This window comes from Chlamydotis macqueenii, chromosome 1 (assembly GCF_036417535.1).
Source record: "Chlamydotis macqueenii isolate bChlMac1 chromosome 1, bChlMac1.mat, whole genome shotgun sequence".
Lineage (NCBI taxonomy): Eukaryota > Metazoa > Chordata > Aves > Otidiformes > Otididae > Chlamydotis > Chlamydotis macqueenii.
Window position 1 is genome coordinate 2,336,079 of NC_141556.1, and position 23,865 is coordinate 2,359,943.

The 23,865-nt window shown below is 45.6% G+C and overlaps 2 protein-coding genes across 3 annotated transcripts in view; both read right to left on the reverse strand.

Annotated features, from left to right (window-relative positions):
- LRGUK (leucine rich repeats and guanylate kinase domain containing) overlaps positions 1-9,073 on the reverse strand; it is a 50,031-nt gene extending 40,958 nt beyond the window's left edge. For both annotated transcript variants that reach the window (XM_086744506.1, XM_086744499.1), the window contains exons 1-6: positions 8,864-9,073; positions 7,628-7,735; positions 6,887-6,968; positions 5,750-5,850; positions 4,893-4,974; positions 1,831-1,955 (exon numbers count right to left, since the gene is read on the reverse strand). In XM_086744506.1, coding sequence (XP_086600632.1) covers positions 1,831-1,955; positions 4,893-4,974; positions 5,750-5,850; positions 6,887-6,968; positions 7,628-7,735; positions 8,864-9,073 — 708 coding nt within the window. The remainder of the gene's footprint in view (positions 1-1,830; positions 1,956-4,892; positions 4,975-5,749; positions 5,851-6,886; positions 6,969-7,627; positions 7,736-8,863) is intronic.
- An 11,911-nt stretch (positions 9,074-20,984) lies between these two features.
- The window catches only part of EXOC4 (exocyst complex component 4), a 393,362-nt gene continuing 390,481 nt past the window's right edge, over positions 20,985-23,865 (reverse strand). Inside the window, exon 18 of the mRNA XM_086744528.1 lies at positions 20,985-22,328. Coding sequence (XP_086600654.1) covers positions 22,091-22,328 — 238 coding nt within the window. The 3' untranslated portion in view covers positions 20,985-22,090. The remainder of the gene's footprint in view (positions 22,329-23,865) is intronic.

A 23,865-nucleotide genomic window follows, 5' to 3' on the forward strand; every position in this document is an offset into this window, starting at 1 on the left:
ATAAGGCTTAGCTGTTAACACAACCTCCAAAACATTTCACAGGGCAGATAACCATTACTAACAGAATTATTACGAGGCCTTTTAACAGATGAGGAAATCAGTGCACACAATAGTTGAGCGACTTGCTGCAGTTCTCCCCAAAGAAAGCATTTAGAGAAAAGATCTTCCTGTCAGCTTAGATTGTTATACTCCTCTAGTTCATTCCAGAACTTTTTGAGAAGACGTTGCCAATCTGAGTTAATCTTATCCATTCAAAATGAGACAAAATTCACTGTTATTGCCACTAAAGGCTTAACTGGAAGCTACTGAAGGCATTATATATCTGAAATATATTAAAAATAACTTAGTGAACACTATTTGAATATATTATTCAAAACATACCACTGTCCACTTTTAAATGTGAATACCTTTCCTGAATATCGAAGCAGTAATAAGTACAAGGGCCAATCAGGCCTTGATGGGTACAGATCTTAGTTACTCTTTTCTATACCAATTACTAGAGAATAGAAGAAAAATCTTTAAAATTTTAAAAGGATTGGAAAAGAATATTTCTATTCTTGATAAGGCATTCATTTGCTTTGCCTAAAATATTTATGTAGGTGCTTAAAACTAACGTAGCAAATATGAGCATATTTCTATGTATAGTTTTTTGGTAGTCATTTTTAAAATACCATTAAATGCTTTTAAAATTATTATTACGAAGTAAAACCTATCAAGAAGTAGCCTGTTGTACTTTATAGCAACTGAATTGCAAAAATAGTTTCCCCTTGTGTTTCTGTGCAACCGCTGCGTTGCTGGCTCTTCTTCTTATGTATCTTGAAATTATTTAGAAAAAATGGATTATATTATTAAGGACATTTTACAAGCATGGAACTGAGGAACACTGAGATAAACGCCTTCCCAAGACCTGTAAAAGAGCAAGATGCATGTAAACAAGTGTAGGAATTGACAGAGGTCTATATTTGAGCTGGTTATCCTCAGCTATCTTCAGAACCATGAGAGAGAAACAGGCACTTCCAAGGCCTGAGGCATCTTGTGTTATGTACATGTCAGCAGCTGAATCACAACAATGAAGTATTTTAAGGGTCCATTTCTCTCCACTGAATTTTGAGGCAGCAGAGAACAACTAGCTCACGTGCAGGTGTCTACACTGCAGAAATCTGAAGCCAGATAAGATCAATCTCACTAAAGCATCTAGAAATACAACCTAGAAATGTTATATTTAAACAAATATACCCTAGGTATCTTCATGCAAGGCTGGCAATATAAAGCTTCCAATCTCATTAGAAAATCCTTAAAAATTAAACAAAGATCCTTTAATAATGTATCAGATTTGCATACTAAACTTGTCTTGTTTTCTAAAAGAAATGCGGTCTTCTCAGTCCTTGCTTTTCACTCTCCTGTCCTAGCTCATTGCTGTCACAAACGCAACTTTATGTGTAAATGTACTTTAAGGAAAAAAAAAAAATAAGTCGTCATTGTTTGTATTGTGGGACTTGCACAGTTTGTAACTTTTTACATATCACCTAAACAACAACAAAACCTACCCCAAATGCAAAATATGTTTGAAGAAACTCAAAACCCAGCTGGGCAGGCTGCTGAGCAACCTCCACTGAAGATGGCTCTGCTTGGAGCAGGAAGCTGGATCAATGACCTTCACAGCTGCCTTCTGACCTATATCATTCTGTGATCCTCTGTTAATACAAAAAATGTGCCCAGTATCACAAATATCTCTGAAAATTTGTTATGTAATTACCTTCACACTTATTAAGGCGTTAATATATCAACAAAAGACAGACAAGAAAACAACTAGAATTACTTCTTTCTTACCAGATTGAGTATTTTGATAGGTAAGTTCTCAAGGCCCCTGATCACAACGAGTCTGTTGTGTGACAGACTAAGGTGAGTCAGACTGTGACACTTCTCCAGTCCTCTTATCTCCTCTATGTTATTAACTACACAGAGGTTTTTGCATTTAAGGAAAATAACTGAACATAAAACCTTGGCAATAATCAGTAGCTAAATTAGCCAATGGAGCTGAGTTTTAAGGTACGGGGAGTTGGGCATCGTGCTCCTTCATGCTAAGGAGTTTTAAATCCCAGCTGCTCACATCCACCCCTGTTCTGGAACTTACTGCCTCCTTGTCTGACTGACACAACTTTTTGTAGGGCAGCAGGACAAGCAGCACTGATCCAGCTAATTATCCCAGTAATAACACAAATCCACACAAATTATCCAAGTAATAACAGGTGACAGTGCTACACGGGGCTACTTCACTCTAAATTATACCTGTTCTGTACTGGCCATCTGGACTGAAAGGGGAAAGTGTATTTTAAATTAATATTAAACTCAAAAGCAGCAGTAAGTTAGGATTCCTCTCAGTAAACTTCAGCATTAACATAACTACCCAGATTCCTCAAACAAAGCACATTTCCTTTGACAACAAGTTATCTCAGATCGCTTTCTCACGATGGGATGAACTTCAGGGGTACCTGACTCTGCTTCTCTCCCCTGTACCGAGATCAGAGAACTCTGATCCAGGCATCTAATTGTTTGGTGACTGAAGTTAGACAAGAAGAATTGCGCTTATATTGTAAAAGTGTCCAAGTTGGAACTAGTTAAATAAAAACCCAAGATCTATAACTGAAATAAAATAGCCAGAACATGCAGGACACAGAGAAATGCCTTTAGGCGCTCAAAGAAGAAAACATTTTTAATTGACTTGAGAGAATGAACTCTGCCTGCAAACAGGGGCGAATGAGTTTTCTTTCACGTTTCTAGTCTTCCCAGACAGTGGACAAATTGTCAGGATTTTTCTCCTCTCAGTCTGAAAGATATTGTAATCAAACAAAACGTAAGCTTAGGCAGGGATAATAGAATACTCTTTAATAGCTGTGACCTAATTCTGGTTTTTTTTCCTAACTGCATTCCTGCATAGGGACTTAATTGTATGCTACCTAAGTTCTACACTCACAGGCCTAGATGGAGAAGGAGAGGAGGAGGAATGAGCTAGTAAGCACAGATTTATCTTTCTGTAGGACCTCACACTAGGATGTCTCTGTCATTTTAGAAAAGAAACCAAAACCATCCACAGGCATGGATGTTTGACAGATATTCATTGATTTGCATGCAAAATGGGACTGCTTCTCTTTCAGCTGAGAAGGAAAAGTTTTGGCAAGGAAAAAATATTGTTTAAGCCATAAGCATCAATACGATGCAGCACATTGCTCAGCGCTAAAAACTAATACAATCAATTTTAGTCTTTTAATGACTCACTATAATGCTTTGTCAGATATTATTGCCCAAGCTGTCTCCCTTTCTGGTTTGGGAGGTTTCCTCCTTGAAAACTCATTTATAAACCTGTCAGGTGTGCTTGTGTTAGAAAAGAAGCTACAATGACCTTACCATCTGTATCATAATTCACTTTGAAATGGTAAGAAATAGTTATTGTCAATGAGAAATGCATGCCAAACATTTCTGCTCCCGCATGATATTTAATATCGTATTTTCATTTATGATTACAAAGAACAGCTTGTTTTGCCTGTCATGTTTTCGGCAAAGAGTACTTGACATGGGTTAGGAACAGTGCCACTTTGCTGTTCCAAATTCTGCACTTCTAAATTTTGCACTGATTTGCTTCTATTTCAGAGGGTCCCATTGCAACTGTATGCATGAATCAGTTTTTCCCCCCATTTCAATGGCGTCTTCATTGACAAATGAAGAAATCGAAGACAGCATGCTGCTACATTGAAACCAAACGAAAAAAATACTCATTCCGATCTACAATACAAATCTCTGATCTTTTTTCCTTTTCATTTTTGCTCTGCCACGGAAAATTAGAATTGCAAAGGGATAGTGTCTCAATGCCATTTTCTGACAAGAATCATGTCACCTACACACCTTGTAAAATGTGTGAATACCGTAACCTGGACGCCCTGCAAATGCTTTATCTGCCTCTACATGAAAAAGGCATTGTATTAATATCGTTTGGTAATGGGCTACTTCGAGGACAAGAGACAGAGAAAAAAAAAAAACTGCAGCAGCCTGCTGTCTTTCTGCTTTTCAGAGAGCAGAAAATCAAGATGCAATTTCTGAGGCAAAGAGGAAAGGTTCACGAGCCCTCGGGAAGCAATTTTAAGTAAGGCAGCATGTCAACGTGAAACTCCGGAAGGCCTTTCAGAAAAGCATAGGAGAATCTTTAGGGAGACTAAGAGTACGATGGACAGCCTTGGAGAAGTAAGTAATGAAGAAACTCAATCTGCAGGTTCAAGTTTATCTGAGTTCTGACAGAACAGGTGTTTCTAATCCCACAAACTGGGTACCACAGTGAGAGTGTGGAAGGTGTGCAGCAGAACACCTCCGCTCCGTGTACCTGCCTCGGTATACTCCAAGAAGTTTTCTCTCACTTCAAGATTCTCTTTCTTGTCATTAAATGACCTCATCCTGCACAGAGCCTCTACAGTTCCTGTGTAATTAGCTGTGTTTAAGATTAAACAACATGCACCTTCTTCATTTAAGGCAGCTTAGTGTTCCAAGCTGACTTCCTATTAACCTTTCTTATATAGAAATACTGGGATTATTTATTACCTCTGCCATGCAAAGACTGTGCTATGTCACGTTTTCAGTTTTACATGATGGAAAGTAGAGGGGTTTTTTGTGTTCCTCTAGCGGGTTAATACCTTACATGTATAAACAAACACCTTTTACAACCAGGCATGCTTCAGTAAATTAAGATCAGTTGCACTGCTAGAATTAGTGTTTCATCTTGCTTCTGAAGGCAAAACTGACATGAAGGAAAAATACAAAGAAAACAAGTTATCTATTGGAAGCAAACAGCTGTTCAGAAAGCAAGCAAGCAACTTTTCTCCCATTCAAGTTCCCAGAAAGGATACAATCCAGCAAGAGTTTAGTAAGTGACTGGTATGCTGACAAATCTTGCATTTTAGGTATTTGATTGTATGAAAAATCTACTTCCTAAGGAAAAAAAGAAGACAGAAAGTTGGGGTTTTTTCTCCTTCTTCTTCAGCACTTACAGTTGTCTTGTGAAACAAAACAGATGTTACATTAAATTTGCGATCAATGGTGTGGAAGAAATAAGAAGATCATCAATATTAATTTGGTACATAAACTGAAAGGAGTTTTTTATGACACATAGAATCCACATTTTGGGAACTTCCAAAGCTGTACGTTCTTCCAACAACTTTATCACTAATAGTCCTGTAATTATGCATGCATATTAAAAAAAAAAAAAAATAACAGAGAAGACTGTGAAATACATGAAAGTTGTATTTGAAAACAACCTCCTGCTTTTTATAACCCCAAGTGGGCTACAAGAAAACAACAGCAAAGGGAAGATTAGCACACAGCTACACTTTAAGTATCCATTTCACAATAATGACTGGCACCGGTCAATTTGAAAGGCAGGAACTGATCCCACTAAAGGTCTGATGAATTCAACAAGCAAGGAAAAAATTCTGACTATATTTACCTCGGGCTAGAACAGCTAGCTGTACAATACACCTTCCCAAGGCATGCCAGGGATCGGAGTGTGAAAGAAAATAAAAGACTGAAGCGTGCAGTGTAAACTACCGAAACATTTGGAAAAGGTATGAAAACGTCAAATGAGGCACGAAAGAAGAATAAGGAAGGCATAAAAATTTGCTTTTGCACATGTGCAATACAATGTCTAAATTAGATTTAGAAAACTGTTTTGAATTTAAACCTATAAAATGTATTTTTTGCAACATACCTTGAGATTTTTAGGTGGTTTAAAACCGAAATATGTAGTCAATTCATTGTTGGAAGCATTCAGTTCTAACAAGTAAGGCATGTGACTGATACAAGAAAGATCTAGAAACAAAACAAAATGTCAGATTCTGTACATGAATGTGTAGGTAAATGCAGAGATCGCTGTGTCAAAATGTGACAATCATGTCCAATAGCAACCAACAATCAATTTATAGTTACGCATTCAGAAAGCAATGTTTGAAATGCAGAAATCAGATATATTTTAACACCTTCTACTAGAGAAAAGCCACAAAGAATAAACATTCAAGTTCTACATTACATCTCCATTATGTCTAATGATTTGTGTGTAAGTCAGAATATAGTTTTATATTCTAGCTACCTCTAGAAAAACGGAGAGACTACTTCTGTCCTAAGTTATTAATTAGTGGAGAAAAGTGTTTAGGCCACTACTGAAGACTAAATGACGAGCTGCTATGGAAAAGTCCGTGCTCTATTCAGACCTAGCCTTCAGAGGCAAACTGTTAGTAAAATGAGCACGGAGAAGTGCCGCTTTAAAAAAGTGCTGCTATTATTGGACTCCAGCAGCTCAGGTGAAATGAACTTGAAAGAAATAATGCAACAGGCTGTCCACCACAGCTTATTCCTTTTGATGATAAATTAAAAAAAAAATCAGTTGAGGAGTAGGAGGGAGAGGGAAGGAATAGAAGATGGTGGAGTTTACCCCAGTCTTCATTTGTTACCTTTCTAAATCCAGGATATAATTTTTTACATTTTGTCACGAATGGGAAACCTTGACAAAGGCTGGGAAAACTGTACTGGCCATAACTTTAAATGTTATAAAATGTAAATCTCAACCTTAATCTTGTATTGACATGCTTGCTTGCATTTTATCTTTGGATAATAAACTGGACAATAATCTCCATGTTGCCATTGATAAGCATATGCTGGGGCAGCTGTCTGAACAGTCCATACATCACGCTCAAGAAGATCTAGCCATTGCCTCAGTCTGTAGAGCTGGAGTAGTTACACCATTAAAACGTAGACCAGGCTTTGTGATATTAAAGCTACATGGTACAGTGCATTTCTCATCTTAAATGATTTCACAACCCAAGAATTTACTAGTGTATTTAGTACATACCATTAATTTTGTTATATGAAAGTTCCAGCTTCTGTAGGTGAACATATCTGGAGAGAATGCTAATGTCACTTAACTCACGACCCTGGAAAAATAAAGGAAAGACTTTAATAACTAGCTGTATAACCTCGGCCGCTCTCCCAAGAGATACACAGCAGCAGGAGACATTGAAGAGGTGCCTCAAGGTCCCTCCAGCTGGATGTGTCAGAACAGGATGACATATACAGAAAGCGATGTTAGACCCGCAGACCAGCCACGAATGGAGAAAACGTCAAAAAAAGACTTGGAAACACAACCAGGAGAGATAGCTGTAGCTAGGAAAAATGCCAGAAAAACAAGGCTGCATAGAAAAGTGAGCAGCAGCAAGTAATCTTTAAAAAGACACAACAATTTTAACTTTCTGAAGGGACAATGAATGCAGCATTCTAAGGTGTTTAGCATATTCCTCTATTTTTTTTCCTCCAGCTGATTGAAGCAGGAAGATACATTTTCACACCCAAAGACTGGGTAAGGGAAAATCTTCCTGCTGTTGCTACCAAGTGAAAAAACAGTACTGATGTGGCAGTTGTCAGCAGGAGCCATGCTGTGTCTTCTCAAAAGTCCCATGTACATGAAACAGCATTGACAAGTAGAGACAAAAATCTGCCTCTTGAATTTTTTTTTTTTACTAGACTATTTGCTGTTTAAAAAGGGAAACCTTTGAGCAAGAAGCGCTTTACAATGATGTTCTTTGCTTATACTTACTGAAAGCGACAGATTGAGATAAACGTATTCCATACCAGGGGCTGAGCGCCCCAGCTTGTGGAGTCCCTCAGCCACAGTGTCTTCATCCAACACTCCATCAAACTGACCCTATAAAACACCAGAAAGAGGGGGGCAGGGAGAGGAATGGACTAAGGGGAGATTTATGAAACAAAATTCCACGCTCGGTAGAATCTCAGGGCTGCTTGGGATGCAACTGGGAACAGAGTTTAATAAAAGTCCTCAATCAAATGCTGCTTTCAGTGCTCCATCACCATAATAAGGCACTACACATTAGGAAAAGTGATGAAAACAGCCCTCAAAACAGATAAATAGAAACACGTCACGTACTAGCTCTATACGTTTAAAAAGGTTCAACAGCTTTTTGTTGGGTTTTTTTTTTACCTTCTGGTTTAAATGCACAGCTCTAAACAGGACCTGTTTCCAAAGATGTTGAGCCATGAAACTCACATGGATTACGGATGTTAACATCTCAGCAAATCAGCGCTAACATAGCCCCAGTGTTGTACCCCAATATGCACGTTATTGGAAGCCCTTTACATTTGTTCAGCATGAGCAGCTAGCGCTACTCTTCGGAGAACAATCTTTGCCAAAGAGGGTACTTGACAGATGGTACTAATGAACCACTGCGTAGGTTTAATGAGAAAATAAGCCAATGGTTTGTGAAATTCCTATAAGCTTGGAAAAGTCACACAACAATTGCTAATCTAGGGACCGAGATAAATAGTGTTTCAAATAGTAATCTTCTAAATTATAACACCTACATGTTATCGCAATGGGGCTATGGATGCATTTCCACTAGGTAAAAATATGCTGTGGCAGTGGACACTTGAGGGCCCAGTAGAGCAGGGAGAAAAAAAATCGACTTGGGTCCAGGAGCTTATTGAATCTCAGGGCTGGGCACATAAACAGAAAAGGGGTTTAATGTGGCCATCCATAGCCAGCTTATTCTTAGTCTTTATATAGCATGGAGAGAGGGGGGCAATCCAGAAATATCCTGGACACCATGGGAATGGAAGGCACCGTAAAAAAAAAAAAAAGGCAGAAATAAGAGGTGAGGTGAAACAGACCAAACGTTGGGGAAAGGAAAAATCACTACCTGGTGCCCCCATCCACTCCCCCTTCCTTCCCCCACAACTAAAGACAGATGAGGGGGCAAAGGGCTCCTCCCTCACAAGCACACCCCTCCCCAAATAGCTGGGGGGCACTGAGCTGAACCTCTGTTTGCTGTGACTCCTCTTCCTCTCCATCATCCTCCTCCTCCTTGTCCTCCTGGTGAGGCAGGCTGAGTTCTGGCTGCTGCAGGCTGGGCCTGTCCCGGGGCAGCTCCCCGGGGATCCCCTGGAAGTCGTGCTGCAGGGTCCCAGGAGAAGGGGGAAGCAGCTCCCCAAGGCCGCCCTCTCCATCCTTCTCCTCTTCCCCTGCCATGAGCTGTAAGAAGAAGCGAGGATGCGGAGGGAGCTGCGCTATGGGTGCTTCGCACTCGAGCACCACCCCATCACCCCTCCGAACAGGCCGCCGCCATCTTGTTTGCCCTCTCGTTGTCGTGGAGACGGGAGACGCGCCGCTCCCCCGCCTGGCAGGGAATTCGCGCCAACTCGACAAGATAGCCAATAGAAAAGCGGCGGGCGGAGCGGTGCAGGATGGGAGTTGTAGTTCCCCGCGAGGGGTTCGCCCATAGGGGGCCGCCAGGCCGCAGAGCATGTTGGGAGTTGTAGTCCGCCTCACAGGCACTCTCCTCCGGCGGGGCTCACTGAAGGCACCGCGGCCGCCTGTCACCTTTTCTCTTTCTGCCTCACTCTTCCACAGCCGGGCTTTGCCTCCATTTGTGCGTTGCAGATCTAGACACCGAGTCCATACCCTCCGACAAATAATCTTCAGGGCACCGTTATCCAGACAGAAAGCCCTAGGCAAAAACGGGCTCTGTGCAAGATGGTGGCTTTGCTCAGGGGCACTGTAAGAAGGATAAGTGCCATACATTATTTATTTATATACCCTCACACAAAGAGTCTGTGATTTCCAGTCAGCTATTTTAGTCACAGGCCAGTCTGGGTTATCCCAGTTTTTGTCTGGGAGGACTGGTGACAGGAATAATTCATACTGAGATTCTCGGCCATCTGCTAGCATAAGGGTCTGCGGCTGTTTGAAATGGTGAAGTAATATGCTTTGTTAAGAAAAAAAACCCCTACAATTTCAGAACTGGTGGGAAAAAAAGTTATAAAATTTTAATCTATATATAGAGAGGCTTTAGATGCCCCATCCCTGTAAGCATTCAAGGCCAGGTTGGACGGGGCTCTGAGCAACCTGATCTAGTCAGGGATGTCCCTGCTCCTTGCAGGGGGGTTGGACTGGATGGTCTTTAAAAGTCCTTTCCAGCCCAAACCATTCTATGATTCTCTTCATATAAGTCTTAAGCAAAGACGCTAAAGAGTTATTTTGCAAGTGTGTTTCGTGATGAGTTCTGCACAGAAACTGCTTGGCTCCAGTCATGTCCTGTGGCAGTGGGTTCTACAAGCTCATTAGTGTAGGGAAAGAAAAAAAGAAAAAGTTATTTGTTTTCCCTCATTTTAGGTGTCCCCTGTTCTCAGTCTATCATCTACCCTCTTCTTACATTGCAGAACCAGGGTAAAATGAGAAAGTAAAGCCAGAAAATAAAGGAGGGGAGAAAGAGAAAATCTGCCAGCTCATCTCCAAATACAGGTCCTTGCGAGATAAACATGGGGCGAGCACTGCTCCTCATGGTAAAACAATTTAATGCTGGGGACAAGGGATTCCTGTCAACTGCAGTGGGTCTCCACCGTGGGTCATGACAGCCAGGTGAGTTGTAATTCTGGGTTTCAGTGTGACAGAGTTGCCTTCTCTGAGTCCATAAAATGTCACCTATCTTTGACTGCAATGGCTATTGCTTAGAAAAAAAAAAATAAAAGAGGAAGATACAAAAAGTCCTTATGGACATTATCCACTTTTATCTTTGTACTTCAGGGAAACATTATGATAACTGCAATAAAGCTACTGCAAATTACCTTCCTTCATTATCTTGCTGGCCATAAATGTTAAAACTCTTAATGAGATTTACTCCTTTTCCCCTAAGCAAACCGTGCCTCCTCCCAAAGCCCTCTGGGCACAGAGGCTGCCCTGCAAAAATCTCTTCTCCAGATGGTGCATGTCCAGGACCGCGTTCAGGGATGGGCAGCAAAGGCAATGGCTGGAGAGCTTGGGAAGAGGTGGAAGATCCTGAAAGAGAAGGAGGGATCCTAGCTGGAGTATGTTTTGGGAGACTTTTGGGTTCATTGTGATCTAGGAGAACAATTTCTGAATCGTCAGAAATCACTTATCTGATGGCTGTTGGAGCTTCGGGGCAGAAGAGGGTAACTCAGAGCCTTGTGATTGCTCTGGAGGCTCCATCACCTGTGGTGGGTGGCAGTGACAGCCACCGAGTGCAGATACTGCCTGGCAGAACCCCCCCCTCCCAGTTTGTGGGGTGCACGGGGTGCGTGGTAGGACAGAGAACACCACGGCAGCCTGTGCAAAGCACAGTGGTAACGTTTGGCTGTGGCTGGGCCACATCCCTTTGTCTGTGTGTATACATACAAGCCTTTTGGGTGGTTTGTAGGTTTTTTTTTGTTGTTGGGTTTGTTTTTTTTTTTAAATTCAGTGCTCTGCCTTTGCAGCCTGGAAGCCAGCCAGATACCTCACTATCCCCCAGCCTCCGCGTGGGCAGGTTAGCGTCAAACGAGTCGCCAGCAGATGGGTGGCGCGAAGGCAGCTGAGACGCTTGGATTAGCCTGCGGTACGTTTACAGGAAGATACTTGCCTGAGCTCTAAGCTCTTCGAGAGGCAAAGGCCACACTAATCAAATTAATAGCTAGCTAGGCAGCTTGTCCGTGTAAGACGGGGCTGGAGATTTCATGGGAACAGATGATAGAAAAAGGGCAGGTCCAGATACGGTTTACATGGCCTGCCACCGAGCTTGGAGCGGAGCCAGCAGGGCTAATGAGTTCTCAGCGCGGAAGTGTCCCAGAGTTTATTTCCTACCATCTGGAAAATGCCTGCCCTTCCACTGGGATTTGTGATGATTCAGACAGGAGGAGGGATTATTGAAACCTCAGGAACACACTTGTCCTCCCTCCCTGTTTCCCCCCCACCCCATCTGTTTGGCTTGGCAGGGCAGGGAGCGGCTGCCTGCTCACGCAGTCCGAGATGAAATGGCTCCTTTAAGGCCGCTCTCCACGGGGGCTGGCGACTGGAGTGAAATTAGCCTTATGTATTTTGGGCTGGAGACAGATTGTTCCTGAATGGGGCCGTTAAAATAAAAGAAGCAGACTTGGGGAAACAAAATGCCTAGGTGGTAATGGTAATTTTGGGGGAACGCAGAAAATAATTGGGGTGGTGGGAAATGTTACCCCAGACCTTCTCCTTCCAGTGCCACATCCCTGGTCCGGCACAGCTCATCCAGCCAGGAGATTACCTAGGACATGTTCTCCTTCCTTAGCAGAAAGGATGAAAAATTGAGCTTTTTTTTTTTTCCCCCCCTTCGTAAATCCCATAGTGCAAATTGCATGCAGAAAGCTAAGCATGGCCATCCCAAAGGTTTGAACGCTGTCTGTCCATCTTCCTCCAGAAGCCACATCTGTTTTTATGCCTTGCCAAGGATTTGTGCGCTTCTCTCTGCCTCCTCTTCATCCCTCTCTGGCCCCAGCAGCTGCCATCACATTTTGGCCCCAGCTTCCCTATGGTCCTGGGTGGATATCACTTCCTGGCAGAGTTTGGTGTTCCCACTCCCGAAATGTTCCCCTACCCTTTTGGCTTGCTTCATTATTGTGTGTCTGGCCGCTCCTGGAAAGCCGGGCTGGTCAGGAACATCGGAGAAGCCATCAGGCAGCAGCCACCTGATACCTCCATGGACAAGGGTCAAATCTCAGGGGCGCTGAGGTTTTGTGTCGGTGCCTTTGAAGTTGTCAGGCGAGCAGGGTGGGGAGAGGGTTAGCAGTAATTATGTATGTGTAAATAATCTTCGAACATCATCCATGAGCTGCTCTTTATTAACACTTAGCAGGCGTTAGATCCAAGTGGAGCCCATGCGTCGTGCGGGCAGCCTTCGCAGAGAGAGCACGTGCCACACCACGCTCTTCATCTCATCATGCGTGTGGCATCGAGGCGGGGGTGGCGAGTGCTGGAGCACTTGGTGGTCTCAGCCTCCAGGGAAAGGGCTGAGCCTGCATCTTCATGCAGCTCATCTACAAGCTGTCTTGACTTCTTTGGTGTTTGTCCTTCTTGGAGATCTTTCCACCAGCCTGCCTTGCTCCTCTGCATCTGGTTGCAACCAGCTCACCGCATCGCTTGGTCAAAATTTGGGGAGGGAAATTTGCAGCACAGCTGCACAAGGAAGCATTCTGTTGGGATGAGGAGGCGTGGATGGCTTGGCAGAGGAACATCACAGAAAAAACAGAACACCATGATTTCATGGACTCCCAATGGCCATCTCTGAACACACAGGTGTGCAGGGTGCGTGGCTTCGCATCATAACACGGCAACTTTTGTCCTGGCAGCAGGCTACTCACCTGAGTAGCCCCTCTGGCCACAGCACGACATTGTACTGGCTGCCTTGCTGTGGCCACTGGATCTAGGGAAGGGATCTGCCCATGTTGCTGCAGAAGATCTGCCAGGTCCCATGTCACCATCTGCCTCCATATTTGACCAGCCATCTGTAAGGCATCCCCTCCAGTCCCATCTTGTCACCTCTGTGCCCAGGCCACTCCTACTCAACCTTTCCCTCCTCCATGTCCTCCACATGGCGGGGGTGACCCCTCCGGTCAGCGTCTGCATGCCCGTGGATGTCTTGGTGCCCTCCCATCCAACCTCTCTGCGTTTGGACTCTCTTGAGCCACTAAAGGGTGGGGGGAGGATGGCACAAGGGGTTGCCTCCTGTTGCCCAGAGCTTTTGGGGTAATCTACTCACGTTTAAGGAATCATTAAAAACACCAGAGCTGTTCATAGAGCATCCTTCTTCTGTAATCAGTTGGGAGAGAGCTAATCATGCAGATGAGGGACTTTTACAGTTCCCCTAAACGCCTGGGCTTCTCTTCCGAGTGATTAATGAGCAGCAGCTCAGTATGGGGGCTCAGTTATTCACAGCCTCACCTGACATGTTGCTGCTCTTCATGCGAGAAGGGGGATTTCTGGATGCACTAAGGAGAGATTAATCTTCTAGGCCAACGTGCAATCAGGGGAAGGAGAACGGCTGTTTGGTAGCCAGGAGGGTAAGAGAAAGGGCAACCCCCATCACAGCCAGCCTGGCCCAGTGAAGATCAGCAGTTTGAAGTAAATTCAGCCCCCACATCTCAAAGAGCCCTCACCACACTCAGCTTTTCAGGCTGAAAGCTCAAAGAAGGGGATGGAGTAGTTCAGGCAGGTGAGAAGTGACTCCAGCTGTGCTAATGAAGGAAAACTCATTAATCTGCTGTTCCCTCATTGCTAAGCAGGCTGATGTGGCACAGAGGGTGAGAGATGTTTCCTCAGACATTCAATCTCACATTGCATTTCGAACGATGCTTGGCTGTGGTGTGAAAGGTTCCCCAAATTCTCCTGACTCTGGAAGAGCAAACACTGGGGAAAAAAAATCCAACCAAAACCAGAACTGAAGCTCTAAATCAGCAGTTATTATCCTAATAAAACCTTCCCACTATTGACAGAAGGAGCATTTCAAACTCAGGAGTGTTAACGGCAAACGCTGGCCTTAAATACATTGATTTACTCTTCAATTATAAAAACAATCAGCTCCCCAATACATGCCACATGCAAAGCAGATTTATGGGCAGCCCTGGCACTCTGATAGCTCTTTGCACTTGCAGAGGCCCCATGCAAATTCACTCGGTGATTGGCCAGGAAGCACCGAGTGATAAAAGATCTCAGCTGGATGTAGGGAGGAAGAGGAAACCTGAAATGCTGCCTTGGTGCTCCTGAGTAGGAAGAAAAGCAAGGTGTAAAGCAGGCAGCTTGCACACTGCTCAAATCACGCTTAACCTGGTTTTGCAGGTCCTCGTTTTCATGGTGATGGGGCAGAAGTGTGAGTCTATTCTTGAAAGTCTTGGATGAGGGGTCAGAGGGGCTTGGGGAAGCCCCAGGTCTCTCCTCTCTCTCATTAAAATCACAGGATGGTTTGGGTTGGAAGGGACCTTCAAAGGCCATCCAGTCCAACCCCCCTGCCAGGAGCAGGGACATCTCCAACCACATCAGGTTGCTCAGAGCCCCGTCCAACCTGGCCTGGAATGTTTCCAGGGATGGGGCATCCACCACCTCTCTGGGCAACCTGGGACAGTGTTCCACCACCCTCAGTGTAAAAAATTTTTTCCTACTGTCTAATCTGAGTCTTCTTCCCTCTATTTTAAAACCATTACCCCTTGTCCTGTCACACCAGGTCCTGCTGAAGAGTCTCTCCCCACCTTTCCTGCAGCCCCCTTTAGGCACTGGAAGGCCGCTCTAAGGTCTCCCCAGAGCCTCCTCTTCTCCTGGCTGAACAGCCCCAGCTCTCTCAGCCTGTCCTCACAGCAGAGGTGCTCCAGCCCTCTCATCATCTGCGTGGCCTCCTCTGGACCCTCTCCAACTGATTCATGTCCTTCTGATGTTGGGGGCTCAAGAAAAGCTCTCACGATTAGCTCCCTGTCTGACAATCTGAGCCCACTGGGGACTTTGCCCATGAGGGCAAGGTGGAAGTAGACTCCCCCCTCCTAATGTCCATCCCAGCCAGGAGATGAGATCTCCCTTACTTCAGTCCAATACCCTGTCTGCACTCAAGCCCTCATACCCCAGAAATAAGACTGTCCCTTTGTCTTAGGACAGAGTCTGACAGCCAATCCTGCTTGAGAAGCAGTGTAGATACCACAAGAGAGCTGATGGCTGGTTATTACAGAGCTGACGGAGTGGGCTGTGTTCAGAATCACGAAGCCACTGCCGTGTCATGTGCCGCTCCTTGTCACTGCAAGGTGCCTTTAGCAGGGCAGGAGGACAGCAAACAGGACTGCTACCGAGGGAAGGCGAGACCTGCGGAGAGGAATTTCATCTCCAGGCTGGTTCCTCTTGCATGTTCCCCTTGATGACCAGGAAAACGCAATGTGTGTAATACACTGGGTTGGGATTCAGGCTGCTTTTTATTTCTCTTTTCTTTTCCCCAGACCTGCTTTCACCTCTCCAGCTGTCAGAGCCACAACGATGGCTGGCTACCACCGGATGAGCACCCTGAGCTGTAGCAGCGGAAGGAGGGATTTGTCTGTGCCAAATATATTTCATGCTGTGACTCGGCAGAGGAAATTGCAAACACTGAAGTCCAAGGCCTTAACAGTCCAATTTTCTCCACTGATTGCCACTGTGCCTAAGCCTAACAGAGTAAATAATGAACACCGAGGCAATGAACTTCCCAATAAATCCCAATAAATCGCTTCTGATGAATTTCACATAGGTCACCCAAAAGCAAATTTAATGATTATATGCTGGCTGCAGCTATCTAATATTTTTTTTTTTTTCCTGGCTCGACTGTTAGATCTAATCAGCAAAGGAAGGAACAGAAAATAAAATAAAATGCCTCATTTCTGAGCACGCTCCCTATTCGGTGCAAAAAGCTAAAACATGAACTGCAGGGCACAGGCAGCTCCAGCTCGGATTGACAAGACGGCTTTGCCCGGTAATGAGAGAGCAGGGCTCGTACACCGGGGACCACGGCCTGGAGAGCAGCATTTGACTTCCCTGCATCTCCGTTTCCTTTGGAGTTCATCATCCGTCACGCCTGTTTGGAGCACAGGCTCTTCAGGGCAGAACATTCCCTGCTGCGCACAAACACAGCGGTGGACATCCAGCCTTGCCCCGAGGCTCGGGTTGCTACTGTGGTATAATTGATGTGGGTCACTGGGTGTTTAAAGTGAGGTGGGATGAATCCTCGGGTAATAAATTCCTGAAATTAAAGCACGGTCAGGGTCGTGGCCAGGGTCTGCCGTGACGGATGGGGCTCGTGGACTGTAGCGTTTCCACTATGGGAATTCATCCCCAGAACTAAGGAGCAGTGCGCAAGTGGCCATTTGTGTGACTTCTCCATGACTCAGCTCAGTAAAATGACTCTCTTCCCCCCTCCAAAAAAAGCTCCCCGCTTGTCTAAGAGCAATCGAATCAACGTTACTGCAATGCTGATTTCCTCTTGGCAGCTCTCCTCTGCTCCCTGTCTGAGTGCGCTCCCCTTTATTGCCATCTACCACGTTCAAAAAGAGATTTCCAATTATGACTCATGCTAATAAAATAAAAACGCAGGCAAGAAAAGGCAAAGAGAGCGTCTCAGCGGAACGGCTCCTCAGCAAACCTTCCCAGCCAGCACCGTCTCTGAATGGCTGCGCTCATCACATGTGTGGCAGATAACAAGGCAGGGGGACCCACACCGTGGTATCCCGGGGGAGCTTTATCTATCTATCTCTGCACGTGTGTGTACATACATGTATTTGTATGTATAGCTGTCAGGCAGGTTCACATCATCCTTAATCAGGAGGATGTCGAGAGGAGGAGGCACTCCGGAGAGGACGAGCTGGTGACCAGTACGCAACCGTGAAAAGAACCGAAGCAACTGGCTTTACCTTCCGCTCCTGCTATTGTGTCTGGCGCAGGCTTCAAAATCGTGTGATAATTAAAACTCAGTAAAGATTATGAGGCTGTAAAGAGGAAATTGTGCAAACCTCATGAACTTTTACAGCCCCCATGAAAATATTTCATTTTGTGGTCTGAAGGAATATTTCTTTGTCTCTTTAAGCACCAAAGGGCCACATCCATGTCCCGATTGCTCTCTAAGCGCTGGTGGAGCTGACAACATTTCACACTGCATTACAAAACAAAATCTCTAGGCCTTCTCCGTAAACCATTGTGTCCTGCAGGCTCATGTCAGGACTGCAAAAACCACTGTAGGCAAGAACTGGTGTGGAGAACAGAACTGGAAAAGTTAGCTGCGGTCTTGTAAGAAGGTACCACACTGAGGACTGGGTTGTGCGGTCACGCTGTGCGTAGCTCAGATTGAAGATGAAGGGCGTTCCTGGGGTCTTTGCATGGTTTGCAACACCCTCATGTGGTTTGTTCCCTTTGGGAAACCACCTTCCACTGTGAATGTGTTACAAATGCCCCAGCTGTGCGACTGGGTTCCACAGGCTGGGATGGAGAAATTGGTACCAGAGAACACCACACCGAAGAAAGGAAAAGTAAATGCTGGCAAGATGGTGTCAGAGAGTTTCCCAAGGGCTGGTACTCTCAGGAGACCTGTGTGTCTGTTTCATCTGTGAGAATGGAGAAACGTAGGGTGGTGGAACACTGGAACAGGTTGCCCAGAGGCGCGGTGGATGTCTCATCTGGAAACATTCCAGGCCAGGTTGGACGGGGCTCTGAGCAACCTGATCTGGTTGGAGATGTCCCTGTTCCTTGCAGGACTGGATGGCCTTTGAAGGTCCCTTCCAACCCTAACTGTTCGATTATTCTGTTAATCTCCACAAGATTATGAGCACACACGAGCATCAGCATGGGGCTGCATGACTCAGACCGTACCCAGGAGGGTGGTGGCTGCTATGGAGATGAAGGCTGCAGGATTACATAGACGCCTGAGCAAGACAACGTGCTCTCGAGGGACTTTGCAAACGCCTACTTAGAAGCCACTGGTGTGTCAGTTCCACCTTCTTCTTCCTACCACCTTTGGGGTTGGCCTCCCAACTGCGGCTCCAGATGGGTGTGATGAGTGCGCGTGGACGTTGTGAGTGGGTAAGCCAGCGCGTTGTCTGAGTAGTTATTTACGCTCAAACACAACAGCTTGACTCTACCCGCAATGACAGCTTAATGAACAAAAAAACGTTCCCAAAAGATCTCTCCCCCACCCACTCCATCTCTTAATAGCGAGAGAGGGTTCGCAACAAACACCAGCACAAGCCAGACCCCTTGCAAGGGGACTCTCTTCCAGGCAGGCTTGGTGCCAAAACAGCCCCCTCACTGCTCATACTGTCCAGGTGCTTTGTACCAAGCGGGTTGCTGCCATGCCATCAGCGCTGTCTGGAAACACACACAGCAGTGGGAACCTTACTGGGAGACGGTTTAGTGAAGCCGAACTGCACCGTGCAGAGGATGGGCCGGTTGGTTATTTAGCGCTTTCTCTTGGAAAGCGGCAGGGAGAGCGGGTGATGTAAAATTGACGCGTGCACACACAAAACTAGGTGCACTTCCTAAACGTGAGCTATCCGGAAACCTCTACGCTTCAAAATCATAATCTGCCTTGTGCATGTTATACTTCTGAAACACTTGTTGGCAAGAAAACACAGTGCATTCAAAAACTGCCTTTCCGGGAAAAAATATTCAGTAAGGATTTGGACATGGACATGGAAGGACATGGACCAGCTGGAGAGGGTCCAGAGGAGGCCATGAAGATGATCAGAGGGCTGGAGCACCTCTCCTGTGAGGACAGGCTGAGAGAGCTGGGGCTGTTCAGCCTGGAGAAGAGGAGGCTCCGGGGAGACCTGAGAGCGGCTCCCAGTGCCCAAAGGGGGCTGCAGGAAAGATGGGGAGAGGCTGTTCAGTAGGGCCTGTTGTGACAGGACAAGGGGTAATGGTTTCAAAATAGAGGGAGGTAGATTCAGATTAGATATTAGGAAAAAATTTTTTACACTGAGGGTGGTGGAACACTGGCCCAGGTTGCCCAGAGAGGTGGGGGATGCCCCATCTCTGGAAACATTCCAGGCCAGGTTGGCCGGGGCTCTGAGCAACCTGATCTGGTTGGAGATGTCCCTGCTCCTTGCAGGGGGGTTGGGCTGGATGGCCTTTAAAGGTCCCTTCCAACCCAAACTATTCCATGATTTGTTAAGGCTGACAACGATTTTTTCTGGCAGTATCTTCTTGCGACCCAGCAGGAAAGCTCGTGTAGCGTGTGTCAGTGGGTGGCTGCCATCAGGTGCTCGGGGCCTGGGTTCCTACACGCCACGTGCTGCTCGTGCCTTCCTCTGACCCCTCTGGCAACCTGCGCTCCCTTCGTGCCCTTGGAGTCACCACTCTAATCCACAGCGAGAATATTCACTTCCGCTGTGAAGGTCTGGAGAGGACTGAGAGTGAAAATTGGAGGATTTGAGGAGAGACACAAGCTAATTATGCACTGTAATTACCTCAATTGCAAAACCTTCTCTTTGCTCTACACCATGCTCTAGGTAAGTCCCTTTAGGTCGTTGCCTCTCTTCTCTCCACGGTCGTGCCACGGTGTTCGCGTGCCATGCAGGCCAGCAAATGTCTTCTCACTCCTCAGGCCAGTGCACAGACATGAGTGAAGGCATCTTGTGGTGGTGCAACGGACAATGTGAGGTGCAGTTCAAAGAAGAGTCTTTTAAATAATTAAGTTTTAAAGCAAACATACTCCCAGGTTTGAAATTTTCTTGATTTCATGCAATCTGTCATGGCACCCGCCAGCACAGTTGCTCAGCGGGTGGAAAATGTTGACTGCAAAGCTCGAGATCAGCCATGTGAAGATGAGGCAGAGCCTCAAATTATTATAGAATCATAGAATGGTTTGGGTTGGAAGGGACCTTCAAAGGTCATCTAGTCCAACCCCCCTGCAAGGAGCAGGGACATCTCCAACCACATCAGGTTGCTCAGAGCCTCATCCAACCTGGCCTTGAACGTTTCCAGGGATGGGACATCCACCACCTGTTTGGACAACCTGTTTAATTATTAATTCATTTCAATTATTAATCAATTAAAGATGGAAAGAATAAAAAATAGTCTGACATTAGGCCACAGCAGCCCAGTCTGAGTTCAGAGCTCCTCCCACATCACTTCTGTACTTCCAAGGGCCTGAAATCTGTCTTACATGTGCCAAGCAGCTTCTTTTCCATCCTCCCATGTCTGGATATAGAATAGCCTGCCTTCCTGCATCTCGATGTTTGAGCAGGTGAACGCAGATCTCATGTTTTACCCCAGAAACATCCCCACACGTGTTACCATCGTGGTGTTCTCCACCCTCACGCATGCAAATTCATCAAGGAAAGGAAGGAACTCTTGTAGTTAATGGCTAATAATGGCATAAGAAAAACTGGGTTCATGAATAAAATGAGAATAGAAACCAGAAGAAGATTCCTAATGACTGGACCTACTGGTTCTGCTTTTAACGTGGAGGCTGAGCAGCTTCTTGTCCAGTTGGCCTGTGGTAGCTGGCAATTGGATTGAATGATTCAGAAGACCACTCCACATTGGTGTAACCTTGGAGGAAACCATATGAATTCAGACCTGGAAAGGCATCTTTTAAATACCACAAAAATATTAGTTCTTACGAAAAAAAAAACCAGACAAAGTGTCAGAGCCTTTAAACATCGTTTAATTTTGCAGTTTCAAGACTGACACACAATCAGTGACACAGCTCAGAGAGAACACATCTCATCATGTGAAACCCAGCTGGATTGACAGTTTGCTTGAGAATTACAAGTGCAGAGTATTCTAGGTTTGGAGGGATGGCATAAACTCCTCAGCCTTGGTCCAGGCAAGGCAGAAATGGCACACCTCAGACTGGAGAGCTGGGATCTGCCCGCCTCCTGCCCTCGCTGGTAACGACCAGTGCTGAGCCACATAAGCCTGCGTGTCCTTCCAGTACATCAAATGGCGATGACAAAATACCTTTTGAGCTGGAGGGACTCAAAAGATACATTCAGAAAAAGAGAATTAAGTTTTGCTATTACCTTATATTGGCAATTTTCTCCTACATCCACCACCAGCCAGTGCAGTACGCGCCGTAAAAACTGATGCCATCTGTGATAATGAAACAGTAGAAGTGGAAACAAATGGTCCCACGTTACCTCCCACTAAAAGAACTGGTTTATCTGAAGGAATAAGCAACTAGATCTCTTTGCAGTGGAAACAGCAGAAAACAAATGCATCTACAGCTGTCATGGAGAAAAGTACTGGCAGAGCTGAAACAGGCTCCACGCAGCAACGCTGGTGGAACGGCTTCAAAACCATCACGATCTCACGTGTGACCAGCAGGTCTGCGCTTGACTGTCACAGTGCTGTTTACTTGAGCGTGGTCTGAACGTCCACTGAAGACTCTGACCTAACCCAGTGTGCAATCCTCCCCGGTCCCACCCTGCCGGACAGCGGCTTGCCTTACATCGCAGGGAAAAGCAGCCGCAACAGAGCAAAGCCAAATATCCCACCCGAATCTCCCCCACGATGTGTTCCTGCTGTGCAGTCACTCTTGGGAGAACACGTTAAGGAAGCAGTACATGATTACACATCAAATCCCCAAAACAACCCCAAAACCGAATCTCAGATGGCATTTCCCTTCTCCCTAGTACAATGCCACCCAGAAGATACGCGCTTTTGCCTTCGATTAGAACAGAAACGCAGAGGCTTGGACCCACAACCTGACAGCCCCCGCTGCTCAGTTAACACGAGCGACAGAGCGGATTACACGGTGGTGATTTTCTTGTCCTTGGTGGCCTGTTTGATAGCAGCCTGCTCACAAATGATCTCCTTCAACCTCTGCAACCTCATGTTCTGGGTAGTTTGGTCTCCCACACCCGTCTGGCTCCGGTGCAGTAAGTTCAGGGCATAGGTGTACTCCAGCTCCGTGTACTTCACCCCTTGATCCACCACGAGGTTTAAAAGCTCGTCTGCTGTGTTGTAGAGCATCTCATAATACTGCCTGAAAAGCAAGCAGAGAGAAAAAACCCACTCCGGTGAACAGTGATACTTGGTGTTCCAGACCTTTATTTCTGTAGAACACCATCAGCAGTTACTTTTATTCAGCAGCGCCACGAGCAGAGGAGGCTGCGTCAGGTGCTGTACAAAGAAAGCAAAACACATTCCCATGGAGCATCAGGAGATGCCAAGTGGGCACGTACACGCACACGGGAGCAAATCTCAGAAATCTGCTCCCCACATTCTTCCATACTCACCTAAAACACAAACCATGGGGAACTCAGGGTTCCTCGTTTCCCAACATCAGCCGAGATGTCGCTGTTTGGTAGCCGCCATGTAGAAAGCAGTATTGGACACAGATGCATAAAGATAAACATACATGGTGATGTACAGATGTCTATCTAGTCACTCAGCCTGCAAGAACAGGACTTTTCTGGAAAGGAAAGGAATCACAAGGGTAGGGGAAGTGGAGTTTTTAGGGGAAGTGGAGTTTTTTGTCCCTAATGAACCCCTTCTTGCAGAGAGATGCTAATACGTAGCATGGGAAAAGCTTCAAGCCCAAAACTCCAGAGACCTCCAATGCTACTGAGACACACAGTTAGAGAGAAAAAAAAATATTTAATAATGCAAAATAAAATCTGAGCCAGGAGCTGAGGTGCCTCTTTTAATAAGTAAAAGATCATCTGAAGAGAAGGTATAACACAGAGGCTGCAGTGCGGGCTGGTTTAAATTAATGTAAAGTGGCATTAGTGAACGAGAGGATTTCCAAGGAGGGGAATTTAAGAAAGTACTTACTGGAAGGGAAAAATGTGTCACGGACCAGGAAAGCAGCGGGGCAATTCTGACAGCTGCCAATCCAACCACTGCAGAAAAAAAATGGGCTGGGAATGGGTGTGGGACTGGATTATTTGCCCTGACTCCACAGCCCAGGTGGAAGAGGTAAAGCTAGCGAGAGCTGCTGGGGTCCTTTGAGAATTTTTCTTTCCCCTCCCTCCTTTATCGCACAAACTGATGAAGGTTTGAAACCTGGAGATGTGACTCTTGGAAAGCACTGCCCACAGGTCGTGCAGCCGGAGCGGCATCAGGACTGTTTTGCCCTTTACACAGCACTTTTTTGAATTCCTGGCATGGCTTTTCCGAGTCACGCAGCTGCTCTCTGTGCCTCAGTTTCCCCATCTGTACCAAGGGCTAAGATCTGGTGTCAGAGGGTCTCTGGTCTAGGTACCATCAAGGCAAAGCATCTCATCTAGAGGGAGCTGTGAAGATGTAAGGCTTTACAAAGCTTCTTCAGGTAGAGAGCTCCCAATCCTGGGCATCCCCTTGCAGGTCAGGGATAAGGGGAAGGTTCTCGCACCTGACTCCACTGCAGCAAGCTCCACCAAGCGATGAATCTTGGCTTTGGGATTAGGGGTATCAAAACAAAACAAAAAAAATTGTAGTGCATGGATGGAAAGTACCCCTTTTTCTAGAGGAACTGGTAACTTCATAACTTCATAGAAATGTTATATACCCTTGGAAAGAAACAAAGATCTGAAAAGCTC